The following is a 19,078-nucleotide window of genomic DNA, read 5'->3' as shown; positions in this document are numbered from 1 at the left end:
ACTTTTTTTTTATTACCTTTTTATACTTAATTTTGGTACAAGTACTTGTTCTTGTGTACATGTTTGTAGGTGAGTTTTGATGTGCTTTATGTGTGTGTGTGTAACGAAACACAGGTGTGGTGTGCTCAATCAGCAGCTGGGCGACTGAGAGTACTGGTGTGACTGGGGATTGTAGTCAATGGTGGTCATATTTAAAAGCCTCATTGTCTGCTGCAGTTCTTTTGACCCGACATAAGAGCCACATACGGGTGTGATGGTCGCGTCTGTAAACGAGTAGAGGTGCATATACTGTAGAAATATAGATCATGAAGTTACTGAGCAACTCAAGAACTTTGAGGATGGATTTTGACTGTAATTCATATCAACAGTCCACTACAATCACTCAGGACAGTTTACATGAACAGTTCTGTATTTATGCTCCAAACACTTTACACCTCAACAGTGATGGAACTGTAATGAATGGACAGTTTTTCCTCTTTACAGTCACCACTGTCTCGCTTGGTGTGAATAAACATAAAGGAACAAACTTATAGGCACTAAACCCATTCACCTTTACACACCTTTTTCTCTGTAAAGTTGCTTTGAGACAAGGTCCATCGTTAAAAGCCAAATGGACTTGATGTATGAGAGTCTTTCCCCTGATCCGGATACAGATAAACTAAAACAGACCGAGTATAAAAGTGTCTGATCACCTTTTCTTATATACCTGTGGTGTCTTCAGCCTGTGGGTGCAGGTCAGGTTCTGACCCCGTTGAGCTCCTGGGTTCATAACTAAATATGTTTGCTTATAACCAAATGTGTTGAAATGATAAGACCCAACAATTTGATGTTTTTTTTCAATTATGAGAACTTTATTTAACTTCATTCCGTCTCCGAGGTTCAAACTTAAAAAGATCAAAAACCCAGCCTGTGTGGATTCTTCAGCGTTTCTGGAACACCACGAGGAGATCTTTAACCCTGGCTTGTCTTACATGTCCACGATCGGGACTGCTTTGAAAAGCAACCGTGAGGTAGAATTTAGTGTAGAAAAATAACAAACATTCTCTGAATATTAAAGAAATAAAAACGTAGGAGTAAAATGAAGACTGGAGATTTAGCCTGAATAGAGCTGTAATGTGGCTTATTCTGCACAAAGCTATTAGTAAAGTATATTGAGTATAAAACAGTATGCGCTTTTAACATACTTTTACACAGTGTATAACATGGTAGCACCTGATCGAAGTTATCAACCCACACACACCTTCTTACATGAGGCACGCAAACACATAAAAGGAAGCTGTTAATGAAGTCTTTTTTTATGTAGACTACTTGAGTACACAACGTGTATAGAACGATGACTTACATGCAGTATGAGCTGGATATGGAGATAAATAAGACCTGAATAGTGCAAAAAATTAACAAAACAAACAAACAAACAAAAAAAATCACCTCAATCTCCACCCAGCTCTAGTACAAAATCTTTATGTTGGTCTGTAAACCTAAATGCCACCACAAGGGGGAGACAAATACAAAACAACTCCTGTATAGAACAAATCTAAGCCGGACACAAATTCCGGAAAAAAAAAATAATACAGAAAATTATTAATTATAATTAAGTACGGTTTCTGGTAATAAATAACAAAATCTTACACAAATTCAGATTCTGTAAAACAGCGATCAGCCCGTTTCCTCCACATCTAAACGAATCACAGGATTTCCAGTTAACCGTAATTGAGCACGCCTGGCTAATCTTGATAGGTTTCCTCGATCGAGCTCAGCAGTGCTGGATTACTGTAGGAATCTAATTCGGTATGAAAGCAGATCTGCAGGAACAGAGTTTGTGATCGCTGCTGTAAACCAATATGCTTTTCATTAATGTTTGTCATTTATTAAGTGATGCTTGTCCTGGTTGCTTCGAATTAAATCGTAGGCAGCACGTGTAGATCACAGATCACCCGGAACGGCGACATTGTGGTGGGGAAAAAATGTTGAAAAAAAAAAATTGCAGTGCAAGAATATTTCATCAGCGGGGCGTAAACTGAGTAAAACGACAGGCTCATGTTTGGAAATGTGGCCGGTTTTAACCTGCTACGCTACGCTGACTCTTACCGGATTGCCTTTGCAGATCTAAAGCCGGATTCCAATTTGTCTGAAATAATCCGTTATAAAATAACAAAATATCAACAGAGGGGCCACTTTTCCGCATCACGCTGTGCGACGCCATAAAAAGCAGCGTTACTGAAGACTGTTCCAGTTTTCCATTTCTTTTAAGACAAAACAACCTTGTGGAAATTGTGCATATAAGAAAATAAAAAAGCTGATGCGCACACACACACACACACACACACACACACACACACACACACACACTCAGTCTGGAGATGATGTAAACCTTTACGATCTGATCTCTCTTTATAGGCTAATAACGTGATCCTGATTGGTCTGACATTCCATCCTTATCACTCACAGGGGCCCGCTCCTCATTGGTCGGCTGGGAAGGCAGGAGAGCACTTTGATTGGTCGGTGTAGTGAAGAAGGTCTGCTCACAGGAGGATCTGGGCGACGTAGGGCGAGTGTGTGCTGGCCACAGCTGTGAGTAATGGAAGATCATTGGACTCGATTCTAAAAACACACACACAATTACAATTACAAATCGTTGTTAATTTTCTCACCCTCTGGGGGCTGGAATATATTATACAACAGGTGAGTGAAATCTCAAATCTGATTGGTCAGAAGACCAGTATATATGAGGTGTGGGTTTATGTTAATTGTAATAGCAATAATTTTGGTCAGAGTAAAAAAAACACTTTGGGAGCTCCTCATTAGCTCTGCTGTGTGTGTGTGTGTGTGTGTGTGTGTGTGTGCGCGTGTGTGCACAGTGTATCTTACCCCAGCGCTAGTCCCAGTTCCTTCACATTAACCCGTCTCTGTCCACTCAGATACTCTGCCAAAGAACAGCTCTTAAAGTAGACTTCCTGCAAGCGGTCCTCCAAGTGCATGACACACTGCACACACACACACACACACACACACACACACACACGTTTAGAAATAATGTGCATACGTTTTAAACTATATAGATCACATACAGAAGAGAGAAACATACAAAGTCGGCAGCCATGTTGAGCGCATGCAGCTGCAGCACAGATGTGAGGAGTGTGTGGATGAGGTTGGAGACCATCACGTCTCTTCCTATCTGTCCTGGCTCACACACACGCCGCTGAGTCGTAGCCACCTGAACAGAGAGGCGGTCCGTATCTGCCACGATGCACACGGCCTCAGCAACCGGCTCGTCCAGTGCAGGGTGCTGCCACACACACACACACACACACACACACACACAGTAATAAGTGCAATGAATTATATTAAAGCTGTCAAAAATCACGTGTTAACGCAAATTCATTTTAATGGCAGCACGCATTTCTCTTTGACCATTTTTATAAAAAATATAACCCGTTTTCGGTAAATAATAAAAACTAAATCGGAATTTTAAAAAAAAATCGCTCAACATTTGTTTCACGGATGCGTGAAGTCTCAAATCAAGCACAAAACGATGCAAACATCCGGCAATTAAAACGGTCCGTGTGGAAACATAGCAAAAGTTCTATTTGTCCATGTTTATTAGAGTATTGAAAACTTTTAAGTTAAGCTACATTTAGAACAGATAAAAATGTGTGATTAAGTTGTGATCGAATATATTAATCGAATGACAAAAAAACAAACAAAAACAAAAAACATACACACACCCATACACACTGATGTTCTGCTCAATCAGTACTCACCAGTACTGTATGTTCCAGGTCGGCCATCAGACACTGCTTGAGGCGTTGATCCGAGGTGACGCCGTGCAGGACGAAGTCAGGCATGTACTGGGGACTATAACCTCCAAGCAGAGAGCGGCCAAAATGATTCACGTCGAGGTGAAGCTCCATGTCGCAACTGGACATGAAAGAAAAACACAAACCCACATTAAATTCAAATCACCAACACACTCCTGATAATCAAACAATTGGGACACACACTGTGTTAGAAGGGAAGTTTCTTGTTTGCTGTATAAACTCTTTATTCTGAAGAATAACATGGCATGTGTGCTGTAAAAATACGGGACGACAATCCTGATTAAATATGAGAGAAAACAAAACAATAAAAGGTATATATTAGTGGAACGATTACGCTAGGGACCAGTAACGCACAACAACCAACAATTTTGCAGTATCAGCATTTTTGCACTACTTTTATGTAAGGCCCTGTGAGTCTCCGGTTCAGAGTTTTCTTCCAATATAAAAACCCAATAAGAGTAGCATGTAATAATCTACAGGTTAGAAGTTTTTATCTCCAGAAAGCAGGTGAAAGCTCCAGTGTGCTTCTCAGTCACGTTTTTTAGTTGCCTTGATGCATTACTAAATCATAAATACGTATTTTGTTGTAATATAATAATGTATGGTGTTTTAGCTGACTAGTTATGTGCATTAATACTCGCTGAGGTTTTGATTATTATCCTCTTCAGAGAAAAAACTTTAATTCTAATATAATGAGTTTGCCAAAGTATCAGTGACTGGGAGAAGAAGTGAAAAGAGAAACCAGAGAGGAAGCTGGAGAAGCTTTTTAAATGACTAACAATCAGAACCTGGACTTTATGGAAGGGTGACAACCCGTATGAAAATCCTGTTTTAGAGTTTGCCAGAACTTGTGAAAACTCAAGAAACATGTCTGACGGCTGCATCTCCACAGTGAAGCATGCTGGTGGGAGCATCATAATTATAATGTACCGTGTAATTCAGTCCAATCATGAAGTGTGTGTGTGTGTGTTACCTGGGAAGTGGTAGTTCATGTTGCTGCGTTTCATTTCCCGTGCACGTCTGCCCGTGCGACTGTTCCTCCTCATCTGAACTGTCCAAGCTCCCCGTTGAAAGCCGACTGGGCATCTTCCTGTGTAAGCACCGCCCACACTGATACGGACATTGACTGTAGTTCTCCAACTCATTTGGGCTGCCGATCATGAAGCGCACCTTGTGCATAGGAGGGCTAGGATTGGCGGAGGAGCACTCTAGTCCGGCCCCACCTGCACATTCGTGAGCACAGTCCAGGCGATCATTGGCTGTTTCTAAAAAGGGGGAGGAGTCGGGTGATTCAGAACCGTCCGCCTCTGTGCTGGTTACTTCCAAGCTGGAAGTCGGATCGCTAAAATCCGCGTCAGCCACCAGTGTTTTCTTATTGGTCCTCCCGGGGTTAAGAGTAAACTTTGCAGCTTCTGACTCACAGATAAACGGTTTCTCATTGGTCCTTTCAGGGCAGGGGGTGGGGTTAGTGATTTGAGAGGGGCACGGATTGGCAGGACTGTCCACCTGGGTGTGAGGAAGGGAGTTTTCCTGGAGGTCAGAGCAGCGGATGAAGTAGGAAAGGACGTAGAGGACGCGCTGCACCAGCTCACGGCGGCGTCCCACAACCACAGTGCGGCACACTCGAACAGGAGAACCCAAAGCACCGTATAGATCTCCTACACACACACACATTCACACACACACACACACACACACACACGTTATCTTTCACACACAGGTGCTGTGAAAGTGAAGACAGAAAAAGTGTCTAGCCGAGACCGCAGTTGGTTTTGTGTTTGTGTATGTGTACGTGGTTTGTGTGTGTGTGTGAGAGAAGAATGTGTGTAGCCAAGACTGCAGTGATCTTGTGTGGGTGTGTGTGTGTACCTAGCTGAGCCCACAGTGGGTTATATGGGTGACACTTGGCCAGCAGGTCCACCGTGTGAGACAAGTGTTTGTGGTAAACAGCTTTGATTGGCGGGTGGTTGCTTGGCATCACCGTGGGAACCCAGGCGAGGTGATACATGAGAACAGCAGTGACGAGAGACGACAGGAACCTGGAGCACAGAACACACTCTGTTATTGTTTATTCTGACCTGGATTTGTATGTAATTAAGCTGAATGCTTGTGCACTAACTGGGTTTTGGCTCCATGCTCCATGAGCACACTCATCTCCTTCAGGAAGCGCTGACACAGCTGGGTTCGCTCGGCACTCTGGGATACCATGGTCAGCCAGATGGGCTCGGTGATCCGTGGAGCCATGTAGAGGTTCCATACGGTCATCCTGGACCATATTAATAACACCACAGTCCAAGATCAGACACGAACCAGGCAGACTTGAACAATCAAGCACTAAAACAGTTTTTTATCAACACACACACACACACACACACACACACACACACACACACACACACACACACACACACACACACACACACACACACACACACACACACACACACACACACACACACACACACACACACACACACACACAGTCTCTTTACCTGAATTCTCCCAGTGCCTCCATAACCCGGCACAGATACACCTGCACCCGCTGACTGGGCTCCGCTATTCTCCTACACACAATCATTGCCTGAAACACACACACACACAGATTTATTTTCATCCCACCAAACCCACCCCCATCTCTGATCATGTATACCAGTCATTGTCCTATCAACATTTTCCAGACGAGTGCACAGTGCCTCGTCTACACAAAGAGCTCCAGTATCCCGCAGACACTAAAGGTCACAGAGACGGCCTGGTCTGACCCCGCGACGCCTCACTCACCCTCTCGATGGCGGTCTTCAGTTTGTTCATGTGGGACTCAAACAGCGGGAAATGAGAGAAGAAGAACTCCTGAAAGCTCTGGTTCTCCTCCTCTTTCTCGGGCAGGCTGATGATGATGCTGATTGCGATCTTCTTCCTGCGCCCGAGCCCGGGGTTCGAGCTGCAGCTCTCATCCGAAAGGCTGAACATTTCATCCGTGCTCCTGATCCACACACACACACCAACAAACACGAGTTTAAAGGAGAACATACCTTACAGTTTCAGGCTCCTTGCAAAAGAAAACCAATATTTTTCTCCTCAACATCTTTTCTTTACACAAGCTCATTTTCTACACACTCACCAGCGAGGGATCAGGCCGTGCTGGAGGCTGGTCGCTTGGCTACGGAGCCATCGCCGTTGGTAACTGCTGGCACACCCGCTACTGTAGGACGAACCAGGCGAGGGAAGGGGCGTGGCCAAGAGGCTGCTGAGTGACGCTGTACAGAGAGTTAAACTGATTGAAGGTCATAAAAAAAAAAAAGCAACAGACACAAAAATCCTAAAGCAGTTCAGGTTTGTTTCACGTAAAGAAATGAAGAAATTATTGAAGTAGGAATAAAACGAGGGGTTTAGGGGCGTGTACCTGAACGAGCGATACCACTGTCACTGTCTTCACTGTGTCCACGGCCGGGCATGTCCACAGGATTACTGTGAGCTAGAAAATGAGATAAGGATTAAAAACACACACTGGCAAATAAGCAAACAACAAAATCCTAGAACAGAGCAAAACCAGAAATGAACCATAAAATCCTAAGCACATGTCGGTCAGGCATTTCTTTATATTGAGTAACAGTATTAAACGAAATGCTGAGGTCTGTGTGTATGTGTGTGTGTGTGTGTGTGTGTGTGTGTGTGTGTGTGTGTGTGTGTGTGTCTTTACCTATACTGCTGCTGTGACTCGGGCACGTCTGACTGATCGAGTCCAGGCTGTCCTGCAGACTAGAGAAACACACAGAAAGTCAGGAATCGAGGTTGTTGAATCTACACATGCCTCATTAATAGATTTTAGAGGAAAAGGGGCGACGGAAAATCTCCTGCTGCAGAGATAGAAACCCTATCGAACGCTTTTGGGATGAATGTGAACGCTAACTGCACCCCAGGCCCAATAATGTTCCCCATGTTCCTATGATGCAGGGGAGCTAACATTAGTGTGTGCCTTTGGTTGTTTTGGTCTGGTGCTGTAACTTTAATAATGAATTGTAATGACCAGCGAACATGACCGCTACTTTAGCTATGTTTATGAGCCCGAGACCGCACTCTGAGATGGTGACTGTGAAACTCAGGAGAACCCGAGAGCTGATGTTTGAGACTCACGTGTTGGTGCTGCCTGTGTTACTGCTTCCACAACGTGCTGAGAAAACCTTACTGATCATCAGCTGCGGGGGGGATCTGATCAACACACACACACACACACACACACACACACACACACACACACACACACACACACACACACACACACACACACAAAACATATTCAGAAATTCAGATTTTAAAATTTTATTTAATGCGTTTATTCAAACTAATTCCCCAATTCAATTTTCAAATTTTATATAAACGTAAACCGAATACATGCTTCTATAATTAGTCAAATAATCCAGCATGATTTATAATGTGCATTCATTTTGTGCACATGGTGTTTAGTTTTAATGCTGGTTTTCGTGCATGAATCTGTTAATCAGCTGTTGAAAGTGCAGCCACAATCACTGTATTAATTCCAGATTCAAACTTATTTATTCAGATCTTGAAATTAATTGAAAAAAAGATAATCGTACCGGATGTGGTGAATCTTCAGCGTGGATCCTTTGTAGCTCATAGCGACGGAACCAAACATCATCTCCCCGAGCATGTTCACGTCGGAGGATGGTCTTGTGTACTACGTAAAAACACACATTTACATTTAAACTTCAGAATTTCAGAATAAATAATAATCTATTTGAATGCGCTTGTTATGAACAAACCTGATAAGTGGGCGGAGCTTCTTTTGGCTTCGCCTTGCAGCCGATTTGGCACGCCCCACTCCGGGTGGGCGGGGTTTTCGTCTCGTCAACATTCTGCGGGCAGAAACGGGTTTAGGAAATCTTTCTATTTGCTCTTCAGTGTTGTATAGTGATTTACTTCATTTAAAATGACACGCCACGTCCCAACACCTGAGTGTCAGCGACCCTGCGACGTTTATCCAACTAATAATTGCACTAATTCATCAAACCACCTCATCCAGCTGCTGCTCAATGTCCCAGATCAGACCAATTACCCACAGAATAAAGAAACTAGTGTATCTGTGGAGCTCTTAGCAACTCAGCATTATAAATTAACAACTAGCTGGAACTTGTGCAATTCAAAATAATGTTTAGTAAATCAAAGCAACAACAGCTATAGAAAACTGACACGAAGGTTTCCTCTGGATATTTAAAAAGTCAGCCAACCTCGGCATTTTGACCCGTATCACTGGGTAACACACTCGGAGGAAATCGCAATCTGCCTTCTTCTGCATACTTGAACTCACACCCCCCTAAACTGTTAAGGAGAGAGGACGGAAAGTATACCATCCCTCCCAAACAGAAAAACGTGTTGTTTTGGACTCTTAGCTCAAGGTGGCTGTGACATCATAGCGATTATAAATTCCTGAGCATAAACCTGATGAAGTATTGTGGAATATTTCCAACTTCCTCGATCAGTCTTACACACGCAGCTTATAAGTGCATAAAATAGACTGGTGAAGTGATGACTGCTTTTATGTAGTATAGCACAAATACTAGTAGGAATTACATCTTTAAATAAATATTAATCGGTCAACAATAACACAAGCAAATATACAAAAAAATCTAATGATCGCTAAATTGCTGTTGTTCAGAAGAAATGAACATTTCAGGATGTTCTTCAGTGTGGGAATGAGAAGTGTCCTGACACTGTTCCTGCACCGAGTTTGGTTTTCATCAGGCTCAGAACTGTTTCAGGAACATTTAACACACTGTGTTTTAACATATTTAAGAAAGTTGATTTTCTTGATTGACTTGTCCGTCCTTATGATTTAAAACCATGATTCACGCACCATGTGCTCAGCAGACATCAGCAGTTAATGATCACATGACGATACACTGCCTGCCTCTGGAATACTTTCGACATAATCAACACCATAACAATAATTGTGTAGGAATGATTTTTGTCTACAAAAGTATTAATTTATTTATTAACTACAAAATTAACTTTCATTAGAGCTTCCATAAGAACAAAAGCCTGACCTGGCAACATGAGTAAACAAAATCAAAATCACTGCTAAAATCACTGTCCAGTATAAGATAACACCACACACGCACACTCTAGCTTAAGCACTGAACAAACAGAACCTCACGTGACCGCAAACGATCATAAAAGCACGTTCGCGTTTAACCCGCAATCCACACAGAGAGAAAACAAAGGAACAGAGAAATACATTCAGATGCGCCTGTAAGGAACCTAAAACACAGAGCGCACTCGGTTCTGGACAAAATACCAGCCTTTAAATCCATCCAAATAAAAAGATTTGATTTGATTTAAAGAATTTCTTAATTATAAATTAATGTAATTTGCTTATAAATAGTGTGAATTTGTACAGATTGTATCCAAGTAGCTAGACCTGCGATTTATATAATTTTGTTTTTATATCCATCTCATCCCAAAAATGCCTCATCAAAGTTACATATAATTAATTAATTAATTACAATTATTTTTATTAATTATATATACACATTTATTAAATAAACCGATTGATCTATTATAAATAATAAAATCATGCAAGGAATCTCAGGTCTCTATATCGATCATATAATAACTGTACTACTATAATTAGTGATTCTCTGTAGCATTCAGAAATACTGAATCACTGTAATTAATCATAATAATAAATTACGTTTTTCTCAATGAAAAACTACTGCTGACGTGAAAATTACAAGAATTATAATGCTGATGTGAGCAAGCCGGTATGGAGAGGTGCATAAACCCAAATTCCTATAGCAAAATTCCACCGAACAACACACACACACACACACACACATATATATATATATATACATACACGCACAGTCTTTGACCCAGTTTGCAGAGTAGTCACACCTGTCATAAGATCCAAGCAAGGGGGGCAATTACAGAGCATGTGACTCTTCTTGAAACAGCATATAAATCACTCACTCACACTCACACAAACACACACACACACACGGTTACTCTACTTACCAGTTCAGAGGGCTCTAACTTCCGTATAGCCTTGGAGTCGAAGAGAACTTGGCGACCCCTTCTTTCACAATCCTGATACACAATCAGGCGAATTTGTGCGAGATCGAACTCAGCCGAAGCCCAGCTGATGGGGAGAGAGAGAGAGAGAGAGAGAGAGAGAGAGAGAGAAAAAACATTAGTTAGGAAGAAAATGCATCAGAAATGACATATAAATTTACACGGCATCATGTCGGTTTACTGCTTTGAGATAAAGTTCAATAGAAATAAGTGACTATAATATGCCTTAAAAATAAATACACCCTTCTGCTTATTCAACGCTCTCTCTCTCTCTCTCACTCTCACTTACTCTCTCTCTCTCTCTCTCTCTCTCTCTCTCACTCATGTACACACAGTACCTGCTTTCCATCCTGTCCAGTTACCGAACGCCCATTTTGGCCTTCAGACTTGCCGCTCACACATAAACCCACCCACCACCCCCTGACACACACACACACACACACACGTTTTCAGTGCTGTCAAAAAGAGCCTGGAGGGAGGTTCGCTGGACCGCTCCCTCTTTCCCACGTTTCTATTAAATCGTGCTGCATCAGCATCAGCGCACACACACACACACACACACACACACACACACACACACACACACACACACACACACACACACACACACACACAATTAGTTCTATTCCTCAAAAGCAACCCTTCTTCATTGAGAGGGAGATTTCTATTAAGTGCGTGTTGTGTGATTATATTTCTGAATTTGCTGAAGTTCACAAAGTGTGTGCTGGAGCAACACAAGCCCAGCTGCAGAACAATACCCTGCTTCGGATAGGCAACGTTCACCCCCCCGCCACACACACAGCACAAGGTCTCTTTATCCCCACACATTAAGTGTGTGTGTGTGTGTGTGTGTGTGTGTGTGTGTACTTGAGCAACACTTCTCACTTGGGCTGGTACTACCACTACACACTCGGAAGGATTCTCATACACAAGCAACCCAAAAAACAAAAAAAAAACCCCCACACACACACACAACTATAGACAGCCCTTGAAAGGACTTTCTCAAAAACCACAAAGCATTTTCTTTTTTTGCTTCAACATCCTCTTTAGGTCACATGATCAGCAGTGAGTCACATGGCCACAAATCACACACAGGCGCGCGCACACACACACACACACAGTCTCGAGCTTGTCATACAAAAAAAGCATGAGACTTTTTCCTAAGATGGCCACACCCTCTTTTCCACAAGCTGTGAGGAAATGATCATGCATATGACTACAGAGTCACTCACACACACACACACACACACACACACACAGTAGCTATGCCTACACCCAAACCTAACCTAACAACCAAATACTCATATCTTAGCTATGTTGGTCAAACATAAAAACCATGTATACAAACACACAAATACACACACACAGGGATAAGCAATAAGAAGGACTTACAGAATTTCACTTATTCAATAAAAAAACAAAAGACTTCAAATCTCTCCACTGAACTATAAACTAGTGAAAACTGAACTGCTGTATTTTGTACGTTATAAATACAGAAATATTGTAATTGCGATACGAGACTTTAAACGCATCACCTCACCACTGCTAGCGCTCTACTACACGCTCACTAATGCTGCGCCAAGGCATTACCTTCGAAATACCACCTCTGAGCCGCAACTGATTTTCAAAACCTCAACATGTTATCATGTATTTTTGGTTTGTAATGTGATACTGGGTCACAAATGTGATTCATCAAGTGGGAGAGTTGAATACAATCATTGCAGTTAGCTAAACATTCGACTTGCTGTTTAATATTGAATCACACTCCAAATTCCCTAAAATCAGTCGTCATTTGAAAAACTAACAACAGTTCATGAATCATTAGTTGAACTGTTTTGATAATGTAAGCGACAAAAAGACAATTCTAGTGGTTGATTGATTCGCCGGTTTTGCCAGCTAAAAGGCACCATTGGTTGCACCAAACTGAAGAAACTATCGGCAAAAATCCATAACGATAGTTTTTCCGGGTTGCATCAGACCGTATAAGAGTGGCCTCTAGTGGTGATTTACTGCTGTTTATTTGAAGTGTCTTTTTTTTGTTTTTTGGATGCAACTGATTATTTATTTGGAGTTTTTTTGTTGTTTGTTTGAATGCATATCTTATTTTCCCTCATTATTTATTAATATAATTAATATTTATTCTTTGACTTTTTTGTAATACAGTTCAGTCTTATTTTACATGGAGTGTTATGTTTGGTTTATTTATTAATTTTTTATCAAGTATAGTTTAAAAACTATCGATTGATTATTTGTTTATCGGCAAGTACGATCAAACCTCTCTATCAGTAAAATCAGTTAGTCAACCTCAAGACCTTTCTGCCTTTTCTATATCTGTGGTGATTCATGATTTATTTTTAAACATGAAAAGATCCGATAAAGATAGAGAGATAAACTACACCGGCTTTTTTTAACAGTATTTTCACCACAGTAAATATCTTCATCTTGTTTAAAAAAAAAAACACGAATACAGAAGGTTTAATATGGAAACAATTACTGACTAAAAATGTTGAAATTTCTATCCACAGACATTTTAATCATCTTAAATCTGTTAATGGAAACATTTTTACTAAATAAAAAAACAGGACCAATCATACATTTTACCTCATTTTTTTAACTCTTTACCAAAACGAATAATGAAAATGAAAAAGCCCACAGATTTACATAGTAAACTGAAATGGAAAGAGAAAACCATTCTGTGATTCCCATTTACGCAAACTAAACTACAGCTGACACTGGAGACTCCTTCCAATGTGTTTTAGTGATTCCTAACAGAAAACTGCAGTATATATGAACTTCTCCCAGTAACATCACAAGCTGCATTTTTGGTCTAATTAGTAAAAAAAAAAAAAAAAAAAGACTGATGAAGGAAATGACCTGCTTATAACTTCTAGTTTCATTCAGACAAATGGATTCATTACTAAGAAAATGCAGAGCAGGATATAACTTTTAAAGAATAAAGAAATAAAACAACGCCTTACGAACGCTTGTTATTCGAGCTAGGATTAATACCATGTTGCATACAAATTTTCAGTAACCGAGATATTCCATTATATCAGATAAAAATCTTTAGAAAGTTCCTGTGCAAATTTGTATATATTATTAAGGTTGTATCAACACAGTCCAAGTGTCCAGAAGAGAAAAAAAAACAATCACAACATGCACATGTGCAAAATTTTCAGCTTATCTACACCATAAATCAACAGATCACCCCACAAAACCACACACACACACACACACACACACACACACACACACACACACACACATATATATGTGTACCTGTCGAGGAAAACGTCTGGATTTGACCACCATGCTGAACTGGATTTCTTCTGACTTTTAATCTTCATCTTGTAGTACAATTGGCACGACACCGGACACCTACACTAACACATACTTCATCTAAACTTACACCAGTGTGTGAGAGAGAGAGACACAGACACACACACACACACACACACACGTATACACACAGCCCGATAGGTTGTTTTAGCACGAAAGGAAGTTCTTTCTTATCTATCTGATGACAGATTGGACAGAAGTCAAACATCACATGACTGGCTCTCTTTCATTTTGTCACACGCACACACTCTCTCTCACACACACACACACACACACACACACACACACACAGAGAGCATGTGATCCAACTGTCATACGACATTCTCTGAAGCCAGAGTTGCGCACCTCAGCAACAAGCAAAACGCAGCATGGCGTTCAATCATCACATCACAGAGCTCCAATGTTCTGGATTCTAATTAGTCAAAAAGGTGTTGAATACTTTTCTATAACAGCAGATGTGTCAGTAGTGCTGATTATAATTCAAATATATAATCTGATGATGAATTTTCATACAACTGCACATTTGGTTCACATAAATAAATATTTACCAGTTTTATTGAGAAAAAAATTGCAGTTACAGTTTCATGGTTGTAAAATCATGTAAAATGTTCTGAGTCTCTTCACACTTGATTTATTACTGCTTTTTCTCAAGGTTCACAGCTGCATGTCCAATAATCAGGTTATTCATGAATAATAATAATGAAGACAACAAAAAAAATCCCTACCTGAATATGCAGCGTGTTTGGACTATAAAGAGCATCAGATGTTTGTTATAGAAACGTGGATTTAAAGGACAAAACACATTTTCAATTCGAACAAAGCGAACTAGACATTTGTTTCCTGACTGGAGCTCCATAATATTTTAAAGAAACGTGAGAGAAGAAATTAGAAGAACCTGCCTAATTTTCTCCAGGATTCTTCAGAATGAATAAAAGTTGAATATAAGCCCATCAGGCGTTTAATCACCTACTCACTGTCCTCTGGGGCCGTTCTGTCCCGGTAATCAAATTTGCATATGAAATTCCTGTGATTGATCTCTGTGATTAGGAGACAAAATACCATCAAGAAATTCATCTCAGAACTTCAAGAGATACACGTCGACCTCAGGGAGATGCACGTCTTCTCTTTCTCTACTCATTCTTAATAATTCATTGTGTCAGATTTCCAGAAACTGTAGTCACACGGGAACTCAAATGGGAGACGCGTAGATCATCAATCAACAAGAAAACTCAGCCAAGTATGCGTTTCTAACGCCAACTGGCTTCACTGGTGCAATTCTACACTGCCACTATAGAAAGCATCACTGGACAAACGTCCATCACTGGATTAGTGAAATCTTGTCCAGAGAAAAGAGGAAGCTGCAAAGCACTACCAAGAACCCGACTGCAATCTGTCAGCACTTGAAGTCATCACAGGACAGAGAGATGAGCAGGAAAAATCATCAGCGACGCCTCACAGTAATAAAAAAACGACTCAGCATCAAATAACTGCTTTTACTGGCAATTTGTGTTAATGACCAAAACCAGACAAGTTTAAACTACATGTTTCTACAAATACTTATATTCCTGTTCCTGCACTAATATTAATATTTGCAGTAATGCTAATAAATAGTACTGTTTATCAGATATAATATTCATTTTATTCCTCTCCATCATGACAGTTCCACTCAGCTGAGTGATCGAATGTCCTGATCCTACATTTAAACTATTAATATTATGCATTAGAGACATTATTCGAGTATGAGGATGGGTTTGTGTTCAGACATTCACGTGTGAATGTATATGGAGTGATTCCATATAAAATATAAAATGATTCTAATAACCTTTTACTGTACATGACAAATTATAGACTGCTCCTTTAATTTCTACAACGAATGTTATTTTGATGCTAAATCTTAACACGCAGATTAAAAAGGACATTTTATTGCTATAAATTTGACCAGAATTGTTGGTTTACTCCCGCCGTCATTTTTTTTTTCATTTTCATTGACAAATGTTTTATAAAGGACTGTTTTGGATTTTGTTCGAATACGTGCTGAAGCATTACATCTGAGCGCTGTAGATATAAATAAAATACACTGAATGGTATTGAGAAATTAATACATGGTTGATTTCTTTCCACTGCAGACTGTTGCAGAACATCAGTGACAGTCGAGTCAGGTGATTAGATGTAGAATTGATTTCTAGTTAAAGTTTTTTCTAGGTGGATGTTCTAAAAACAGGTTAATAATAACACCAGATGAACAGAACTGCCAGTCTTCTTGTTTTTGCTTTTAAATACAGTAAGTTAGACCTGGTGATAAACACTGAACAGATATAAATATTGACCAAAATCTGATATCCTCAAGGACTGAACTTTCACCGAGTGTTTGTGTAATTATAGTGAAACAGAGAAAGAAAGCATGAGAGTGAAAAAAGAGAATAACAACCCAGTCATATGACCCCACTAGTTTTCTCCATGAAGCTCCATGCGCATGCGCACTGCACAGCGCATCCCAGCTCACGGCGCTGCTCTGTCCTCGGTGCGCATGCGTGATGTTTTATCTTTTATAACAATAGCGTTTTGCAAAACATCGAGTTTCGAGTTTATAATAATCGCACATCCTTCACTTTTAGAGCCATTATATGTTTTCTTTAATTAGACACACAAGTGGAGGGTTTAAGGCGGTTATTATCGGGAGTGAGCGTGTCAACGTTATACCGGAAGTAATGAAGAAACGTAATGCTTATTTCCAAACGGCGCACCGGGAGTCACGTAAACACATCAGGTGTGGGCGAAAACACGTTTCCGACTTGAACATCTCCAATTCGCAGCGTGTCCGAGCCGGTTTGTGCTTACCGATTCTCCGCGTCCGCCGCACTCTCTCTAGCGCCCCCGGTGGTGTTCGCTGCCTTCTTGTTGAACAGCTTCTGCAGGAGCATCGGGGCCATGGCTGGGACTGGATAGCGCGCGCGGTCCGTCTCGAGCTCTCGCGTCGTCACAATAGCAGCAGAGGGCTACCGGAAACCCGGCGGCTCCTCCATAACGCCCCAGCAAGAGGGCTGCGCGAGCTCGCTGTGTACGACGGCGGAAGGCAGCACGTGCAAAAAAAAAAAAAAAAAAAACGAGGAGGAAGAGGATATCCCCGGTTGCGGGCGCGCACGCGCGCCAACGTGCTAATGAGAGGAAACCGTGGGGCAAGCCGCCGCGGGTCACGTGACTGACGCTCACGTTCGCGTGGTCTTCGAGTTTTCACAACAGTCCGGGCAGTTCCAGCGCCCTCGCGCGGCCATCCGGGAGAACTTCCACCCCTGCGCTGCATCAGGGTTGCCAGATTGCAACCCATCTATCCTTCTCCAAATATTTAAATCAGATCCAGATTTATTGTCAAAAGAATATACAGTATAATAAATCAATAAAAAAATCTATATATATTTTTTACAAAAATAAATGGTTCTGTCCATTGTAGACCCAGAGTCTGTACTTAACACCTGTTTTCTCTGTATTTGACTGATCCCAGTGTTGGGCCGTGTATTTCACACCTGGACCTTCAGTGGTGTCCTGCCTGATTAATTCCCACTATTAATTCGATCATTATGACCCCACTGCTCTAGAAACCATCTATATATCCACAGTATAACAGAGCACTGCATCACACACAGGAATCTCATAGAGCAGAGTTAAGGCCTAAGGGGTCCTCAATCTGAAAAATGTTGAAGTCTCTGCTGTATGAGATTCCTGTGTGTGAAGCAGAGCTCTGGGATGGGCTTAGGCGATCAAGACATGGGGCAGGGACCCCTTGATACAAAATGTGCCAAACATATCCACTGATATGATTAGAAACCAATCATATTACACTACTTATATTAAGATAATTAGAACTATGTTGTTGTACATGCATCATTGTCTGTATATTCTGTATATAAAATTATGGACTGTTATACATTAACATGAACATCAGCTTTGAGAACTTAAATGTAAAAATATATAATTTTTTTAATTAAATATTTTATCTTTGATGTTTTCCCCATGTTTTATTTTATTTTTAATTTTTTTACAAAAATTTATTGTGATTCAACATTAATTAGCGGCCCCCCTGCAGTACAGTCACAGACCACTGGTTAAAAACACGTTTCATTTAAAATGAATGTAATTACTAAAGCAAAAAGCCCATGAACACAATTCAAGTCTCCTTTCACAGTAGCCACAGCTGCAACACCCGCATACATCATCTTTGTGATCGATTTCTCCTGTGTCAGCCATTAATTAAGTTAAACCATTAAGAGCTATTGAATCCACACAATATATATTTGGACTTGTGCAGTTTTCTACAGAAAATAAAATTAAAACTTAAGTCAGTAATTCTCATAATATTTATGCCAGCAGAAAAAGCCTTACTGGCCCTGACAGACCACCACTGCCATGTCCTACACACACTTCTAAAGTATGCATTGTACTTGCATTCCCGATATCTTCACAGTTTGACCACTGATGCCTCCTCATATGACTTCCACATGGCCGAAGATTCTTTAGAAATCTAAAGGTTAAACAATAAAGTCAAATTTTCCCAGCTTACTTTCCTCATATTTCAGAAAGATGCCAGTATTAGTGCTGGGTACTGTAATTGTATTTACAAAGGCCGTCTTAGTCTCAACTCAACAGCTTAAACCTGAGAACAAGCAAGATCGGATTCAGATGTATTGTATTGTTGTTGCTGCTAGAGAGGTTGACGTTACATCAAATAGTGTGTTTTGTGCATCTTCTGGTGATATGCACAAAACACACTGAACATTTACTTCATATAGAGTGTGTGTGAGAGGATAATATGAGTGATGATATGGCCTGTTGTGAGTAGT

At 40.7% G+C, this 19,078-nt stretch overlaps 1 protein-coding gene across 3 annotated transcripts; it reads right to left on the bottom strand.

The window, feature by feature from the left end:
- Positions 1–827: 827 nt before the first annotated feature.
- fnip2 (folliculin interacting protein 2) lies at positions 828–17,606 on the bottom strand. 3 transcript variants are annotated; one of them, XM_046843269.1, is made up of 17 exons: positions 17,082–17,606; positions 10,848–10,971; positions 8,597–8,689; positions 8,411–8,511; positions 7,950–8,024; positions 7,516–7,574; positions 7,219–7,290; positions 6,937–7,072; positions 6,597–6,798; positions 6,311–6,399; positions 5,938–6,084; positions 5,688–5,857; positions 4,792–5,476; positions 3,762–3,918; positions 3,086–3,286; positions 2,869–2,984; positions 828–2,601 (listed from the first exon to the last, which is right to left on the bottom strand). In XM_046843269.1, the coding sequence occupies exons 1-17, from the start codon at positions 17,171–17,173 to the stop codon at positions 2,523–2,525; spliced, it is 2,598 nt and encodes an 865-aa protein (XP_046699225.1). In that variant the 5' UTR covers positions 17,174–17,606; the 3' UTR covers positions 828–2,522. The 3 variants fall into 3 exon arrangements, with proteins under 3 accessions (XP_046699225.1, XP_046699226.1, XP_046699227.1); XM_046843270.1 differs by lacking the exon at positions 17,082–17,606 and adding an exon at positions 14,184–14,379; XM_046843271.1 differs by lacking the exon at positions 17,082–17,606 and adding an exon at positions 11,243–11,268.
- Between the last annotated feature and the right edge of the window lie 1,472 nt (positions 17,607–19,078).

The sequence above is a fragment of the Silurus meridionalis genome, chromosome 28, assembly GCF_014805685.1.
Source record: "Silurus meridionalis isolate SWU-2019-XX chromosome 28, ASM1480568v1, whole genome shotgun sequence".
Taxonomy (NCBI): Eukaryota; Metazoa; Chordata; class Actinopteri; order Siluriformes; family Siluridae; genus Silurus; species Silurus meridionalis.
The sequence above is the reverse complement of the archived record's forward strand: the minus strand, read 5'-3'. Positions and strand labels throughout refer to the sequence as shown.